The sequence below is a fragment of the Leptodactylus fuscus genome, chromosome 1 (assembly GCF_031893055.1).
Source record: "Leptodactylus fuscus isolate aLepFus1 chromosome 1, aLepFus1.hap2, whole genome shotgun sequence".
NCBI classification, from domain to species: Eukaryota; Metazoa; Chordata; class Amphibia; order Anura; family Leptodactylidae; genus Leptodactylus; species Leptodactylus fuscus.
Window position 1 is genome coordinate 193,764,004 of NC_134265.1, and position 18,765 is coordinate 193,782,768.

Here is an 18,765-nt window from a genome sequence, read left to right on the forward strand (position 1 = left end):
GTTTAATGCTCTAGAGCAGGGGTAGGGAACGTACGGCTCTCCAGCTGTTGCAAAACTACAACTCCCAGCATGCATACTTGCTCTGCTGTTCTTGGAACTCCCAGTTCCCTACCCCTGCTCTAGAGCATTCTATTGGGAGGGGTTTTTTGGAGGCTGATTTTGAGGTGGATTTTTCCGCCTCCCATTGACTTCAATGGGTTTTTCCAGGTGGAATCCGCCTGAAGAAAGGTTGTTGCTTTTTTCCTGCTAGCAAAAAAACCCCAAAAAACTGCTAGCGGAAAAAAAAACTGCTAGTGATTCCCATTGAAGGTGGTTTTTCAGGTGGATTCCGTGGCAAAATCCACTTGCAAAAAAACAAGTCAATGGGAGGCTTTTTTTTCAGCGCTGAAATCCCACACCAAATTCCTCATCATTTTCCTCTGTGTGAATGGACCCTTAGGGTAAGTTCACATGGAGTTTTTTGGTCAGGGTTTTGAGGCCGTATTTGCCTTAAAACCCTGACCAAAAAGACGGCTCACACTGAAATCAATGGGAGCTGCTCAGGTCTTTTTTTCCAGGAGCCGTTTCTTCTGGCTGCCAGAAAAAAGAAGCGAGGTGCTCATTCTTCAGGCCGAGTCGCCTCGCAATTCGGCCTGAAGACACTCCCTCCTCCGGACTAGGCCCATTCATTGGGCCTAATCCAGAGCAGAGTGCGCGGCTGGATGCTGTTGCAGTGCACCGGCTTTCACTCGGGGCTAGCCAGTTTTTGGATTGGAACCGGAGGCGGCCTCTGCCTCAGGTTCCGATCCAAAAACCCAGTGTGAACTTATCCTTAGATGGTAGAGGAGATGACTGGAGTTGTGTTGCTAAAGTGGCAGGGAACTGAACATGTGACTATTAGTTTTCTTCCCCCCCCCCCCCCCCATTGTGTGCAACCCTGTTCATTAAATTATCTGTCTTTTTCTGTGCAGACTTCTCTCTCCATGGTAACAGACTACAAATCCACAGTAGTCCGATTCTGCATTTATACACACTTCTATCTGTACTATAACTTTTCCCAACATCATTTTAGTGCACTCTAGTTTCACTCACTGCACTAAAATTGATACAATCTACACAATTATCTATGGATTTTGACGTAGCATTAGGGGGCGTTCACACTACCGTCGGTGTCCGACATGTAGTGTCCGCTCCTAGTGTCCGCTCCAAATCTGTCACGGACACTAGGAGTGGACACTAGCTGTGTCCATGACACCTGTCATTCACTTGAATGGGCATCGGGTGTGTTCTTTTGCACTCCGTGCCCGTCCTTCCCTGTCCGCAAGAGAAGATGTCCGACTTCTCAAGCAGACAGAAAAACCCTGCATGCAGGGTTCCTCTGTCCGCTTGAGAAGTCGGACATCTTCTCTTGCGGACAGGAAAGGACGGGCACGGAGTGCAAAAGAACGCACCCAATGCCCATTCAAGTGAATGACAGGTGTCACGGACACATCTAGTGTCTGCTCCTAGTGTCCGTGACAGATTTGGAGCGGACACTAGGAGCGGACACTACATGTCGGACACCGACGGTAGTGTGAACGCTCCCTTATACAGCAGAAAATCCTTCATGAGTGAAGATGGGCTTATAAAGAGTCATGACTTACAAGTGGGTATCACATTTTCAAACAGGAGGCCAAGCAGAAGAAAAAAAATACAATGCTTGTTGGTATATTTACTTGAATTCCCAATACACTCAGGATGAAAGGAACATGGGTCTGCTTTCATTTAGGCTTGATCTCGAACTGTTGTAATTTGGACATTGTACGTGTACATGATAACGTAGAAAATATAAAATTAAGTAGTCACTGAAATCAAAGAACTGTATAAACTAGTTGTGTCCTGTCCGTAAAGAGTGCCAGCTATGCCAAGAACATAACCATTTAGTGTCATCTTCAGTGAAACATTCACCAATAACAAAGTAGTAAGGAATGTTTGTGCTTCAGCAGTACACTTATATATAACTTGTATATATCATACCATTTCTGGCACTAGACAAAATACCATTATATTTATTTATGGACATTCTGTCATTCTATAGTCTCTGTAGATATTCTGTGCTAGTCACAAATTAGTCCAATATATACAATTTTACAGTCCCCGTCATCTGCAAATAAACAAGTACTCTGTGATAACTATGGAAACTGAGGTTGGAGCACATTGAAGGTCGCAGGGTAGAAAAATCCATATAGCCACACAGAAACATCCATAGGTACACAAGGTTTATTTTATGAGCCAAACAACCTGAAAAAGGAAAAAAAAAATAATTAAAAACATGCATTTTTTTTTATACATAGATTATAGTGCTGTGTCAGGAAAGAGCCCCTACCTCTCCTACTTCCCACCCCTTCCACAAGTGAGTGGTGTGCTTACAATGTATTTCCCACTAGCTTCCCAAGCCTTCTGTAATGAGCATTTCTATCAAATTGATGGAAGCACTCATTATTCTATGGAGCAGGGGTTACACATATCTTGGAGCACCATGTGCCAAACAGAGGACATTAGAGTTTAATGGTTGGTATGCTGCATGAGAGGCAGCTTCGCTGGACCCAGGATAGGAGAGTATTATAACTATTTCTTTTTAATGGTTTTTTTCCTGTGTGTCTTGTTTGCAGAACCACCAACTGGATTTAAGGATTATTTCAGATACACAGCAGATTTTCTATAAAAAGGTCAAATATTTTTCTAATTATAAATATTTTTAATATTTGTGTGTGTTTTTTTTTAATTGTATTACTAGTGCCTTATTAATGGCCACTGTCTGATAAATAGCAGCCTTTACTAAACCACTAAAAAAGGTAACACTAATAACCCCTTTATTATTAACTCAGTATCCACTGCCACCAGGGATGGTGGGAAGAGCCAGGTACAATTCAGTATCTAATGATGGTAGACGCTGGGGCAGCAGCAAGCTAGATACTAATAGACTGGGAATAACTAACATTACTAAGGCAGTAGAAGTAATAAATAATAATAATAAAACAAAAAACACACAACACGCTCATGGAAGAAATTGAGCTGCGGATGCATGCCTACATACAAGCTGGCAATACTACATCTGTACACGTTGCAGAGTGAAAAGCTACTAAACAATGGCTTATACAACCCAAATTCTAATGAAATTGGAATGTTGTGTAAAACAAATAAAAATAGAATATGATGATTTGCAAATCCTTTTCAACCTATATTCAATTGAATTTACTACACAGACAAGATATTGAAAGTTCAAATGGATAAACTTTATCATTTGCAAATATTCACTCCTTGTGAATTTCATTCCTGCAACACATTCCAAAAAAGCTGGGACGGGCATGTTTACCACCCGTGTCAAGGTGCTTTCACACGGAGTTACGCTCCGTTCATTCAGACACGAAAGCACTAGAGATGAGCGAGTACTATTTGAAATGGCAGTTTCGAATAGCACACACCCATAGGAATGAATGGACGCAGCCGGCCGCTCCCATTCATTCCTATGGGTGCGTGCTATTCGAAACTGCCATTTTGAATAGTACGCGCTCATCTCTAGTAAACACGTGTCAAAGTGACCACAGTAAAACACAATCCCATAGACTTCAATGTGTGCTGGTCTTACGCACGCTACACATTGAAATCAATGGGAAGCTTTTAAACCCGTGTGAAACCACCATAACATCACCTTTCCTTTTAACAACACACTAATTAGAATGGATAATTAGCATATCAATAAAAGCAGGCGAATTTAAAAAGGGCTGGGAGGATTTACACACAAAAGGTATGTGTGGAATAGCCTTTCTAAAGGCTATGAAAATATATGCTTATTTAAAAAAAAAAAAAAAAAAAAAAAAAAAAAAAAAAGAGTTTTCCCAATGATAGACTCCCTTTAAATATCTGGTCTTTGTAGTGTATTCAATTGAATATAGGTTAAAAAGGATTTGCAAACCATCTATTTTTATTTATGATTTACACAACATCACAAATTTGTTGGAATTGGGGTTGTATAAGTCACGTGTACATGAGGATTAACATGATTTCTGGACATAGGTTAGCTTATGCTGAAAACCTTTATCCAGAAGGTCAGTTGTGCTTTAAAATGGTTCAACTCAAAGGAAATCCATGTTATAAAGTGCAGGACATCAAGTGCTAAATGTACATTGGGGCGGGTTACAAATCTTGTCACAGTTTTACTGTGGCTCATTCTGGATGATAAATTTGGTGCATCTACACACAGCTCTGTCTAACATTATACTATCTATTGCTTGGCTTACTTTGTGGCAAAATGTAATCTCAAATTACTTAGCTTTTTGGCACATCTTTAGCCATACCCCTTTCCTAACTTGTATTTTTAAGCTTATTTGTACAGAAACCTGAAATATTTTGCATTTTTACACCACTCACTCTACCTTTGAAATGCGTGTAGTCAGCATGAAAGAAGCCTAGGGAGCGACAATCAATACTTACACAATCATACAAAACATCATAAAAATGTTCCACATGGCGATAAAAATTCTGAAGTAGCGTAAGCTGAGCAGAAATTCTCGAATGTTGTCACCTGAAAACATACACAAGTCAAATTAGCTTTAGTTCAAGGTGGAACACACATGGCCTACTGTGAGTCTGTATTGCGTCATGTTATTTACTTGCACAATCTTATTCATGTTTTATAATCTGATCTGATTGGTAGCCTAGTCTTATTTTATTCTATGCTCTGCAAATTTTTACACAAGATTTTAAGAAAGACGCCATACTAGTTCAACCTATTATCTTGCACTGTTAATCCTTCTGACCATGAATAAGAATACATTTCTTAATTAACCGGCCATATTCAGCAATCTATTACACAAAACTTTAGGGGAAGGGGATTCATTAAGGCTGGCGTAGTGTACAACTTTAATGATTTTCTGCATTGCAAAGCTACTAAGTGAAGACAAGGGAATAGAGCCCTGCAATAGCTGCGGCTAAAGATAATACAATGCTGGTATTTTTGTCACATGGTAACATATAAAGTATAAAGAAAAACTGTATTGCTGTAACCTCTTACACACACACTATACAATTTTATATATATAATATCACACACACTGATACATATCAAGAATAAGGCAAAACATATGGATATTGCCTTCTGTTTTACCATGGACCAAATGTAGATAATAAGATAAGCATGGAGCACAGGTTTATCATGCAAATAAAGTGATCACCATTCCCTCATGAGTAGGCTGGGGACATTTTTCCAATAGGATTATGTTAAGCATGCTTACATCTTATCTGTGAGGATCCCATAATACTACAAAGGAGAACAGCTTTTCAACAGGTACATGATGTGTAACAGGCTCTTTAGTCAGGTGCAAAAATGTAGAAAAAACAAAACAACAAACTGGAACAAAACAGAGAATGTTTCTTATTTCTCTCTCAACCATCAATCCCCTCCCCCCACCCTGACACCAATCACAGCTGTTAATGCTTTAGATGACTTGCTCACACTTAGCTGTGGCGTCTAAAGTGCGTAGGTGCAATGGACGCTTGCATTTTTAATCGATCACTGCCCTCCAGAACATCATCAGAGGCTGACGCTCAATTGGCATGACAGCATGGAGGATGTGTATACTCCATTTTGGATTCTAGGGCTATGTGGGGCCATGACCATGCCTGCAGCCATTTTACATTCCTCTTTGTTTAGAGAGTTCATCCCTCCACAGCCTTAAAGGGGTATTCCCACCTACTATTCCCTATTCCCATACTCATTAGTCTTTACTGCTGTAAAATCTTCTTTCTTCCTGGTTTCTTGCATCATTTAGTGGGCGGGGTTTCACATGTAACCTGCCATTTAGCTCCACCCCCAAATTTGTGTGTAGCTCCGCCCACCCGTATTGGACTATGAAGTACAGGCAGCAGCAACTCCATTCTGTGTTACATACAGAGACTGCCTGTCTCTGCCATAATGAACACAATTGAGTTAGCTAGCCTGATAACTGGGAGAACAGAAGAAATGAAAGCAGCTCCTCTCCTCTATCTGAGTGCAGGACCTAGGTCACGTGGTGTAGACACAGGAATAGCTAGATACACAGGCTCGCTCCCTGCACTTAGCCCCTCCTGCCTCCCCCCTGAGAGCAGGCAGATACATCACTTGACTCATAAGCAGCTAAGTCAGGGCTGTGGCCACAATGAATTGAATAAAGTAAGATAGTGGTCAAACAATGCAGTTTTGCTGAAGAAGTGTATTTAGGAAAAAAGTCTTACATCCACATTAACCAGCAGTATAGATAGGATCCTTGTGATGGGACAACCCCTTTAATGGGATGCGACTCCTTTCCAGTTTCTAATCCAATAGCCATGAGCCAAAACTATTTTATAACTTTGCCAAAAATGCCAGAACTATTAAAATCTAAAAATAATTATCCCATACGGTGAACGTCATAGCATTTTTTTTTTCAAACACTTTGTCGCCTATAAAAAAAAAAAAAAAAAAAAAAAATGGAATAAAGAGGTCAAACCATCAGACCTTCCCCAAAATGCTATCAATAAAAAAAGTATTACACATAAATGTGAAAAAGATACAGGTGTCAGAAAATGGCGGTAAAGATATTTTTCTATTTTGCAAAGTTTTTTGTTTTTTTGTTTTTTTTTTTAAAAGGAATCAAAACATTTCAAATACTATATAAATTTGGTATCGCTGTCTTTATACTGTCCCACAGAATACAGGTATCAGACTCCCTTTTAAGGACACTCATCCCCTGGGATAAGTGACAGTTTGCTGGCATCCGACCACAGGGTCCCCCAGCAAGCAGGAGAATGGGGGACCAAAAATCATCCAAGTCTTCTCTTCATGAATGGAGCACCAATGTGCTCGTGTGACTGGCCCTCCATTTACAGTCATGCAAGCGCATTGGTCATCCATTCTCAGGGAGGTGGCATTGGGGACCTGGCAGTCGGACCCCTAGTGAGCTGATATTCATCCTATAATGGGGACACACAATTTACATTCTGTATTTACTGTAGTATCCCCCAACCTCAGACTTCAAAGAGAAAAGCGTCACTACCCTGTATGAACCAGGCTTTAAAAAAAAAAAAAAAAAAAAAAAAACCTTCTACTCTTAAAGATCTCAATAAATCTTACATATGATCACACAGATGGTCAAGTGATCGAGGAGGTTACAGTTAAAACAATCTTAGAAGTGCATACACTGTAAATACATGTCACTGAACATAATTTGTCAATTTTAAAGATGAACTTCTCAAGTTATAGTCCTGGCCAAACCTGACAAACTGGTATTATACACAGTCTATCAGAATGTAGATACCTCCTCTTGTGAGTAACACATGGCTATACATATAAAAATACTTGAATACATATAGCTATTAATCTCACAGATTCCTTCAGGCTGGAAATCATAACTATCCTGAAATATTATAGAGCTGTTTATGATCCTCATTCTTTCATTTTACGGAGTACTTAACTCCATGTACATGACAAGTGCTCAGTGTAATACGTACCCTGACAAACTGCAGTCTGAGACCATTTCTACAGGAAGTTTGTATTGGTTTACAAATTTGTGTCCACCTATAAGGTTGTATGAACATACTATACACTGTTTACTATGTATAAAGCATATTCATATACAGCTAAAATCCAACATTCCTGAACCTTCTGCCCTCTTACATATGACGTTAAAAGGCTTTAAATAGGCATAAACACACACTGGCAAATATTATCCAGATAGCCACAATATGGCCAAAAATGTATGGACAGCTTGACTCTCATATGTTCTGACATATGAGATAAGTCATAGCTACCAAATAGCATATATAAAATAAACTAAATAGAATAACTATTGCTTCTCTGTTAAATATTCTACCGTTCCATCATCACTGCCCCATTGAATCTCACCAGTCCTATAGCAAGGATGTCACATACAACATTCATGTGGTTACTGCACCCATTTCCTGGCCATAGCAGTCACATGCCATGCAAGGAAGTGTCAAGCCAAGTGACCGACTTGTAGGAGCAATGGCCTTGGAGGATAGACTATCAATATTAAATTCCAACTGAAGTCTAGAAAACCCCATTAACTGGCAGGTAATAATTGATGTGGGTGAGTTGAACCATCGCCTGCTTTAAGGTTATATACTTAAAATCCCAGACAATCAATTTCTGAGAATTCTGACAACATGCAAATCATAAATATCATCTTTCAATGGATAGGCAAACCATCACCAATCTTGAGTGTGTTAGGCCATATCTCCTGCACAAAAGAGGCTAAATGTGTGTCACTTTCTGCAGCGGTAGTTCACAGCTTGAGACTTTTCAGTTCTTACAAAATTACAACTCCTAGCCTTAGTTTGTTTGATGCAGAAGGTGAAAGTCAGACTGAAGAATACTGCTCGACAGAAATGTGGAATCTCCTATATACTTTGACTGATTCCCATGATCAGTCCTGCATTAAGCCAGTGCCGGTATACTGTACCTTTATAAATTCAACTTCAGAATTTGTTGTCAAGAATACAATTACAGTCAAAAAGAATTAAGACTCGCAAGAAGTGTATGATATTTATTTTAGATGACTTAACAGATTACCTTTCCATTATGTGTGCTATACAATCACACAAAGATTTCTTTCCTCAGACAAGAGATTCTCTCGATACTTGACTATCATATATTCTTTGAATATGGAGATCTAGGCTGGCTAAAGTCCATCTTCGCCCGAGCTCCTCACACCTGTATCCTCTCTCAACTCCCCTACTAAGGGGACTGTCAATTCCTCTACTGATTTACTGCAGGAATTCCACTTATATTACTCCAAACTCAACCACATCCTACTAATATTATAAATGTGAAAGTTTGTGTGTTTGGATGTTTGTGTGTTTGTTAGTCAATCACGCAAAAACAGCTGAATGAAATTTGGCACACAGATAGTTTGTAACCTCATAACACATAGGCTACTTTTTATCCTGGTAAATGACATGGCTTCACGACTGTTATGAATTTATGTACATATACTATATTAAACTGCTCTTGCAGCAGCTTATCTCAGGTTCTAATAAAGCCAGGTCTGTTTTCTCTCTGTTATCTCTCTGTGTAAACACCCAGCTAACCCTCAGTGCATTATGTACCTGCATTTGCATATTATCTGATCTGCTGCAGGCAGTGCTGACACACTGACATGGGAAAACAACTTCAATCCAAACTGGCAGTTTGCCAATTTTAAACATGCCGGGAAAAAGAAAATCTAATTTGTCACAAACAACGAGAGCTATGAAGGTAGCCAGAAGTCAACAGAGTTCTCCTCATGCGGAGCTGGGGGGGGGGAATCATCGACACCCACAACACGCTCATTATATAGCTTCTCAGCAAGCTGCCGAGATGCTGGTACAATCACGAGCACAGCGCGAGGAACAAGTTCAGTGGCAGGCCAGCTTGACAGCTGCTGGAGCAGGTGGATCATCAACACGCTCATTATATGGCATCCCAGTGAGATGCTGGAACAATCACAGGCATGGTGTAAGAAACAAGTTCAGCGGCAAGCCAGCTTGAGAGCTGCCAAAACGCCAGACCATACGGATCATCAACACCAGCAACATACTCGTTATATGGCGTCCCAACAAGCTGCTGAGATGCCAGAACAATCACAGGCACGGCGTGAAAAACAAGTTCAGCAGCAGGCCAGCTTGGGAGCTGCCGAAATGCCAGAGCAGGCAAACCATCAACAGCAGCAATTTGCTGAATATAGGCGGATCATCTACTCCAACAACATGCAGGTGAAGTCGTGGGAAGAGGCTAGTACAACATAAATACGCACCCATGTCCCCATCACTATCAGAGTCATTTTCCATCCTGAATGGGACTGGGCAGGGGTGTACGCTTTCCTTCCCTCTTATACATATTAATGATTGGGTCTCTAGTGAATGCTCTCTGGTCTAATCCATGGCTTGACAGTTGAGTTAGAGCCAGGTCTTCTAACTCAATTATTCCCCATTGTTTTGGGACATAGAGGAAGACCTTCACAGATGGTCTTCAGTCACACTCACTCCTGAACAGGCTCTCCTGTCTATGTTCCCTGGCCCCATCTCCAAATTGAAAAAGAGCCTCCTGAAGCACTTCATTATGGTTATGCGTGTATCATCCATAGATGATGAAAATTCACACTTGCTCTGACTTGATCGCTGTGGCTGGAGGAGCTCAATTGTATTATGCGACTAGAAGAGTTGGGGGCCAGGGATGGGTTCAAGCAGGAAGCTTTTGACACTACCAAGCATTCTTGGATCCTATTTAGGTGGTCAGTGAAGTCTAGGAGACTTTACCTGAGGATACAATGGCCACTGTAGATAATTGCTTGGCTCATGTAACTCCCACCACCCTTCCTACACTTTCCTCCTTATGCCTACCACCTTCAGGATTCTTTTCCTTTCCTCCTATTCTTTACCTGTATTTTCTATCTTCTCCATTGTTCTCAAATGATTATGGACTGGTAATCCAGATCAATAGAGTGTTATACACATTTCTGCTACCTGTATTCTGGGTGCACACTGCTGTATAAAAATTTGCCTTGAATGTCCCAGTTTGCTTTTAATGTCTTGTTACTGTGGCAGCCGTAGTTGACAGCTGATGCACCGGTGTGTTTTTTCCAGTTAGAAAAGACTTCTGTTCTGTATAAAATTCCTGTTTTCAATAAAATTTGATTGAACCCTAAAGAGGACATGTTTATCCAAATCTATTCTATTCTAAAACCCTGTTAGTGTTAATGCAAATTAGAGTATATTAGCTAAGTAAGCGAGGTTTCCCTGCGGATGGGGTATGTGTGCTGTAAGCCATGCAATGTTGCCGCCCACTTAGCTAGTATCAGATGATCATTATTGGGCTTTTCACATCATGTGACATGTCCTCTTTGAATGTTATCTACTTTTCTGCTACATATACATATATTGCTCACATTAAAAAAAAATAAATGAATAGAACTGATTTCAACAAGAATATGTTGCAAAAAATATCTTCGGGGACCAGTACCCACCTGTAGTTGCCACTGAAGGATCATCTCCAAATCCCTGGGATTCTTTTTTCTTTCTGTGAATAAATATGGTAAGAAAACATGCGTGAACATCAAGCAAAGTAAATGCTATTGCCATATGTCAGTGATATTCAACCTTTAAAAGATAAGAGAGAGACACAGATTCACTAAACTCCTACACCATTCATGACTTTTTAAACAGCACTTGCAACAATTTTGCTGCACTCGCCATTTTACAACAAAAGGGGCATAGCGAGTGTGTACTGTGGGCAAAAGTCTCGCCACACCAGATTCATCATCAGTTATGCCAGTTTTCTTGTGATGCCTGAATTCTACACCAGTTATGAGCTGGAGTAGATATGAGATAGGTGCACAGCCCAGCTAAAGATGCTTCTGATTCATGATGAAGCTGGCATTTCGTCATAAATCACAATAATCCTCTGGTGGCACAGGGATCATCGAGGCCAGCATACAATACGCCAGTCCTGATGAATCTCCCCAATGTTGTGTCAATCAATATTAGTGAATCCCATCCATACATTGCAGAAAAATACACACAGCAGAAATGCTGCGATTATCAAAAGTGTCACCATTTTGTAAATCGCAGCATGTCAATTATAACTGCGGAAACACCAGCGTTTCTCCTATAGATATAATTGAGGCAGAAGGTCCACAGAGGACTTTTGTGAAAAGAGCTGCGGCGGGGGGGGGGGGGGGGGGGAGCGATGCATTTCTGCTTCGGTTTTTCCCGCAGTGCTTTTTTTTTGCTGTGGCCTGCTACATGGGGACTTAGCCTTAAGGTACATTTACATCCCCTTTGAAAAGTGCTGTCATGTCAATAAGGTATAAAGGATTAATTCGAACAAAGTAAAGTAGTCGTTGTTGTTCAGGTGTAGTTTTTTGGTTGTTTTTTTTTTTCCTATAGTGTACTTTATTTGACATGTTTAACTTGGTATGTGCTTTTTTATACTCTGCAGTGTTCCTTACAGTGAACAAGAAATCTGCAGGGCAGCTCAGGATATTTAGAATATCAAATATCTGGCAGATGAAGATTAGAACTAAAAACTTATTTTTAAAAAAATGCACAACCTGCTTTGACTCCCCTGAGATTCATAAGTTTTTCTGGCTGCTCTGCTCTACTTTATATTAGGAACTTGGTATCTAAAGGTTGTCCAGGATTCACAAACAATGACCCACTTGTGTGAAGTACCGCTGCTTAGCCACATTCATTTTAATAAAGCTGCTCTGCAATTCCTGGCACAAGCCATGAAGAGATGAGGTGCTACTTCAACGACCAGAAGGTCAAGCTTTCAGGTTTAACCTCCATGGAAATAAACAGAAAGGCTGGCAGATTCAGTTGTCCATTTGTTAACATTACACCTAGCAAATGAGAACTTACAACTTAAAGTTTAATACTGCTCCAGCGTTCACCAACAAGGTCCTGTTATAGAAGAAAATAGAAGACAGATTACATAAAGCAGTAATACAACACAGTAGCTTGGTTTCTGTTTAAACATAATAACCAAATAGTACTGTGGATTAAAGAGGTTGTCCGGGATAAATAGAAAATAAACTATAATAACTATAAATATACCTAAACTAAACCCCCTACCTCCCTCCGCCTAACTGCTAATTGACGTTATAAAAAAAAAAAACCAAACTATATTTACTTATTATATACATGGGGCAGTCACGTGACCGCCTCAGGCACATTTTCTGATGATTCGGTGATGTTCCGTTTCCGCATTTCTGGAAACAAAGAATCATCAATATTCCCCCTCCCTCTCATACTTGCCTATCTTCAGTCTACTGGCATGAAGAGTCACTTCCTTTGCTTCAGCCGACACCTGCACAATAGATCTTTATTGTACAGTCACCAGCAGGAGCAAAGAGCACATACCATGCATGTGCAAGAAGTCCACAGAAGAAAATGCCAGCAGGACCAAAGACACTGATCTCCAGGACACAGAAGACAGGTGTGTATGATTGGAGGGGGGGGGGGGGGAAACGGAGGATTGGGGCTGAGTGAATTAGGTAGGTAGATAGGGCTAGTAGTGAGGGCTAGCTAGGGAAACAGGGGCGGGGTGTGACATAGGGATCATGGGTGTTGTAGGCTAGGACAGCAGGAAGCTAGAAAAGCATGTAAACAAATGCAGAGGACGCCAGGAGGTCCCAGAGAAAGCCAGAAATCACTCTGCTAAAAGTATTTTGGTGCAATCGACTAATAGCACTAAAATACCTTCTTAAAAAAAAAAAAAAAAAAGCTTTTTTGCCTGGAAAATCCCTTTAAGCTTTTCAAAGATAAAACCCTTTGCTCTTATGCATGATAAAGGCATATTCAACATCACAAAAATCATAAAAAATGTGATATTATACAATATTTGATACAGATAAAGATGGAGTAACTTTTGGGTTTTCTGATGAGATTATCATTATTGTTATATAGCAACATTAATTCCATGGTGCTTTACATTTCGGGGTTTACACACAGTACACAACATATACAGGTAGATATAATACTAACAATGACCGACTGGCACAGTGGGGTAGAGGGCCCTGCCCGCGAGGGCTTACAATCTATGAGGGAAGGGGGTAGAGACAGAAGGAGAGGGGGAGACTGTACAGATGGTGGTGTGGTGATAGTGTTATTGGAGGTTGTAGGGGTCAGTTTTATGTGTCTTGGTAAGGAGTTCCAGAGTATGAGGGATGCATGGGAGAAATCTTGTAGACGGTTGTGTGAGGAGCGGATGAGAGCAAAGCAGAGTAGGAGGTCATTGGAGGATCTGAGATTACTTGTGGCAAGGTAGCGGGAGATTAGGTCAGAGATATATGGAGGGGACAGGTTGTGAATGGCTTTGTATATTAACGTTAGTAGCTTGAACTCAATTCACTGGGTAGTGGGTAGCCAGTGAAGGGATTGGCAGAGGGCAGCAGCCGATAAAGAACGGGGGGGGGTGGGGGGGGGGTGAATTAAGCGAGTAGCACAGTTTAGGGTGGGGCGAGGGAGTTTGTTGGGAGTCCATGGAGAAGGATGTTGCAGTAATCTAAGCAGGGAATTATGAGGGCATGGACTAACGTCTTAGCAGTTTCTGGAGTGAGAAAGGAGCAGATTCAATTGATGTTCTTGGGTTGGAGGCAGCAGGAAGCGTTGAGGGTTTGAACGTGTGACTTGAAGGATAGGTCAAAGTCCAGGGTTATCCCAAGGCATCAGACCCTTGGGACAGGGGTAAGTGTGGTTCCGTTAACTTTGATAGATGGGTCAGGTAGAGGGGCCGTACAGGGTGGGGCAAAGATTAACTCAGTTTTCTCCATGCTGAGTTTGAAAAAGTGGGAGGAGAGAAAGGAGGCTACGGCCACTAAACAATCTGGAACTCTGGATAGCAGAAAGGTAATGTTTGGTCCAGTGAGGTATTCTCCCATCCAACCCTGAGACAGGAAACCTAACTGAGGTATAGAGGGGTGTGGACAAATCTACGTCTTTTAGATTTCCTGCCCCAGGATGGGTGGTCTCTCTTGCATGGGTGCCATCATGGGCTGGGGGGTGGGGGTTGGAGTATTTAAAAATAAATAAATATCATCATAAGAGCACAACTATCCACAGGATCGCACATCTGGAGGCCAGAAGACCTGAGCTGAGGTGTGAAACTTATATCATCCTGATTGAAATGGGCAGTCCTACTTGCAGGAATGCTGTCATGGACAGTGATAAATACAAAGCATGTTTGTTGCAAGACAACACATGGTTATTGCTGGAAAAGAGAAAAAGTGATGGTTCTCAGAAGACAGGGATGAGAGAGAGAGAAAAAAACAAAAACAAAGACAAAGTATGCGTTAACCTGAAACCTAAGAAAACCTTAGGCTACTTTGGAAAATGAAGAATAATTCCTCTTAATTTTCCAGCCTTCGCCGTTCCGCAAAAGAATGCAACAGCAGAACATCAGCATTCCATTGGGGCTTTATGCCACTGATGATGCCCAAATTAACAGGCCTAATCATTGTGGAGTCTCAAGTCACAGACTCCACTAAACCAGCCACAGCTTCATCAAGCAGGACACTTACTTTTTGCCTGCTGAAGACCTGCTGCATTGATATGCAGATAAGAAGCAGGAGGATCTCAGTGCTCGGTGGGAGCAAGGTTGGGTAAAGTTTATTTCTATAGCATTATAATGTGGGGCCACTGGGAGGCATTTTTAGGAGTCTGGAGGCCACCTAGGGAGATATAATCACTTGTCTGGGAGCTACTGGGAGAGATTTACTTGCTTGGGGGCCACTAGAAGACATTAATTGTCTGTGAACCACTGGAAGACAATAGCAGATGTCTAAGAGACACTAATTGAAATTAGTTGCTTGGGCTTGCTGGGAGACAGTATTACTTGCCTGCGGGCCACTGGGGAGTACATAATGCATGAGGGGCCACTAAGGTAGTTTAGTAATGGTAAAAGGTGATTTTATTTTTTTTATTTTTTTTTTAAGTGTTGAGTGGAAGGAATAGAGCAATGTAGATTTAAGGGTGCATTGCATCAAAACTGCAATGGGAAAACGCATGTTGTTTTGATGCCGTTTTTTGGTGAGATAATCTAAATTTACAAGTAGAACAAATTTAAGTTCCAGTTATGAATTCAAACACTGCGCTAAAAACACATAAAAAAAGAGGTTTTTTTTAGTCTTGTGGTAAAAATTATTTGGCAGGGGTGTCGCCAGGATTTTTTTTAAATTTTGCCTAGGGGTCCCCAGAGTCTGAAAAGGTTGGGAAACATTGCTGTTGTCAGTAGCTACCTAGCAGGAATGGGAAGCCTGTATCTGATCTACTTCCAAAAAACCAGAACAGTACATTTTGCTCTGCCATTGTGTGGGGGTGTAGTGTCAGAGCAGGAGACTTGGGGAAATACATCTATAGATATGTGCAGTTACCGCGTTATTTTGTATATTACCCATGTAGGTTTGACTTTACATGGAGTTTACCAATAGATGTATATGTTATATCTGGGCAGCTACTTTTTCATGAAATTAGCAGATGGCTATGTATTTATTTATTATCTATATGAATTTATCAACAGCAATGGCTGGCTTCACTACTGTACCTAAGCAGGGGCCGCCTGCTGTCCGGGCTCCTGCCTCCCAGTTCTTGCATAATGACAGCGGGCAGAAGAAACATCTATCTCCTGCCTGCTGTCCCCAAACACAGATACCTTGTGCCAGCATCTATCCAAAGTAGGTTACAGGACCTGTGTCATAACGTCATCAACGGTCCTTTAACCTACTAAGGCAGACCTGGGCAATGTACGGACCGCAGGCCACATCCAGCCCTCTGTCTGCTTCTATCCGGCCCGCATAGCTAGTTGAAGTTTTTTCAAGGACCTGTGATGATGTTATCACAGCCTATCACCAGGATAGGCTATGACTCGTTAGTGGGTGGAGCCACACAGGACTGTGCTTTCTGCAAGCTGCCGGCGATGGAGGCTGTTGGATGATAAAGAGAGAAGAGACAGCATGTGTGAGCAAGAGGGAGGGAACTAGGGGCAGATGTAGGGGGGCAGTTAAACTGAATGCACATGGAGGGAGGACATTAAACTGGGGCAGCTGGAGGAGGATATTAAACCATGGGGGGTAGCTGGAGGGACATGTCTGCCTCTAGTTGCCCCCAGTTTAATGTCCCCCTCCAGCTGCCCCAGTTTAATGTCCCCCTCCAGCTGCCCCAGTTTAATGTCCCCTCTAGTTTCTGCTGGTTTATACTGGGGCACCAGGAGAGGGACTTAATACTGTGGGACATTTGGAGGGAAACGTTATAATGTTGGGGTGTATAATGTTAGGGTGACTGTAGAAGGATTTTACTTTGTGGGGCACATGGAAAAATTATTGAGAATGGGCAGAGTCAGTGGAGAAGGGGGTGGAGCTAAATTTACCGTTGTGCGAATGGCCCTCTAGAACCGTTACAATTTCTCTTGTGGCCCCATGGGAAAATTAATTGCCCACCCCTGTACTAAGGTATAATCAGAGTATTGTGTGGGCGGAGCTATCTAGATTGTACAGGACAGTTTATAATGGGGGGGGGGGGGGGAGAGTTGCAGGCTGCCTGTGAGCAATACAGGGAAATGGGGGTGGAGACTGAGTAAGAAGGGTACATGGGTGTGCAGGCTGTGTGTGAGAAAGTCTGCATCCCCATTTCTCAGCACCCCCCCCCATTCCCCCTATGTGAACAAGAGGAGGGAATGGATGGTGCAGGTTGTGTGTGAGCAAAGAGGGTGCCATGGAGGCGCAGGCTTTGTGTGAGAAAGAAGGGTGAATGGGTGTGGGTGAGCAAGAGTGTGGTGAAGTAAACGGTACCCCGTATTCTGCACCTTCATTCCACCCTCTTGCTTGCACCCTCATTTCTCCTCTTGCTCATACATACCCTGAACCCCATGTCACCCTCTTGATCACGTACAACCTGCACACCCACGTACCCCTCTTGGGGGGGGGGGGGGCATGTCAACAGTTCGCCACAGGGCCCCGCCATTCCTAGTAATGCCACTGAAACAGCCAATCTCAGCATGTCAGTCTCAATTGCAGTGGTTAGTAGCACTGGAGTCCAAGGGTTAAATCCTGCCAGGAACAACATCTGCAAGGAATTGGTATGTTCTCCCCGTGTTTGCGTGGGTTTCCTCCCAAACTCCAAAGACATACTGATAGGTAGCTGACATTGTGAGCCCTATATGGGACAGTTTCTGTAAAACGCTGCATCATGTGATGGCGATATACAAGTAAGCATAATAAATAAACTCCTGTCCCTTTCCTGGTAGTCTAAACACTCAATACTGCCAGTGACGAATGATGGCCATCGTCTGACTCCTGCTGCAAATACCTGCCAAGTATAACCCTCAATGTGCACACAATAAATGTTCTAGTTTTATGGCACTGATTGCGGTTTGTAGTGGAAAAAAAAACCTGCATGTGTCTGAACAACCCCTTTATTCTTAGTAGGAAGTGATGTGCGGTGTACAACAGGATAGGAAACAACATATAACAGATCAATGCAGCCATGACACCAGAATGTAAACAAATTACGTCATCCTAACAGACCGCTCCGCTCTAACGTGACGTAATAGGTAAACGAGTGTCTCAGTCTGTCGACGACCCCTCTTGCCCACAGAGACACGCCCGTTCTTACCCAAACAGCAATAGGTCCCCGATCATCCTGCCACAGCAGCAGCCAGCTCACCGGTGCAGACACACTTCCGCTTTCCGGCTGCTGAAGAAAAATGCAACCAATAGGCGGTAAGCCCTGCTCTGCCTGAGACGTGTCTTACAATCCTGTTTCACATGACGTCAAGGCCTCCATAGAAATGGCCGCCGCAAATCATCCGGAGTCAGAAGGAGGCGACGAAGTCTCTACTCCTGTGCAGTTTAGGCGCAGTGACCACGAGAGGGCAGTGTGTGCTGCAGAAAAAGCAAGGGACCTCCATTTATGAGAACTAAGGCTGAGAAAAACCAACCAATCGCTTCACTGCTCTCTGTTCTAAAGCTTTATACAAAAAGTGACTGATGGAATCTGATTGGCTACAGCCTAATGATAACTAGTAGGGAAGGCAAGGCCAGAGTTATACTGTAGACATCCCCATGGGCAGGCATGCTTTACCAATTTGAGACTATGCCTTTGCCACATAGTAACAGACTATCCAGTCTTGGAAAGGCCCACAAGTGAATCCCTGGAGGGCCACCCAGCTATGTGGGCCCCAATCAGTGGTGTAACTAGGAATGTCTGGGCCCCAACATTTGACATGGCCTCACGTCC

General features: G+C 42.2%; 1 protein-coding gene across 1 annotated transcript; it reads right to left on the minus strand.

The window, feature by feature from the left end:
* Positions 1–2,220: 2,220 nt before the first annotated feature.
* SMIM7 (small integral membrane protein 7) lies at positions 2,221–18,357 on the minus strand. Its single transcript, XM_075281866.1, has 5 exons — positions 18,142–18,357; positions 12,394–12,435; positions 10,998–11,050; positions 4,453–4,543; positions 2,221–2,259 (listed from the first exon to the last, which is right to left on the minus strand). The coding sequence occupies exons 1-5, from the start codon at positions 18,165–18,167 to the stop codon at positions 2,244–2,246; spliced, it is 228 nt and encodes a 75-aa protein (XP_075137967.1). The 5' UTR covers positions 18,168–18,357; the 3' UTR covers positions 2,221–2,243.
* Between the last annotated feature and the right edge of the window lie 408 nt (positions 18,358–18,765).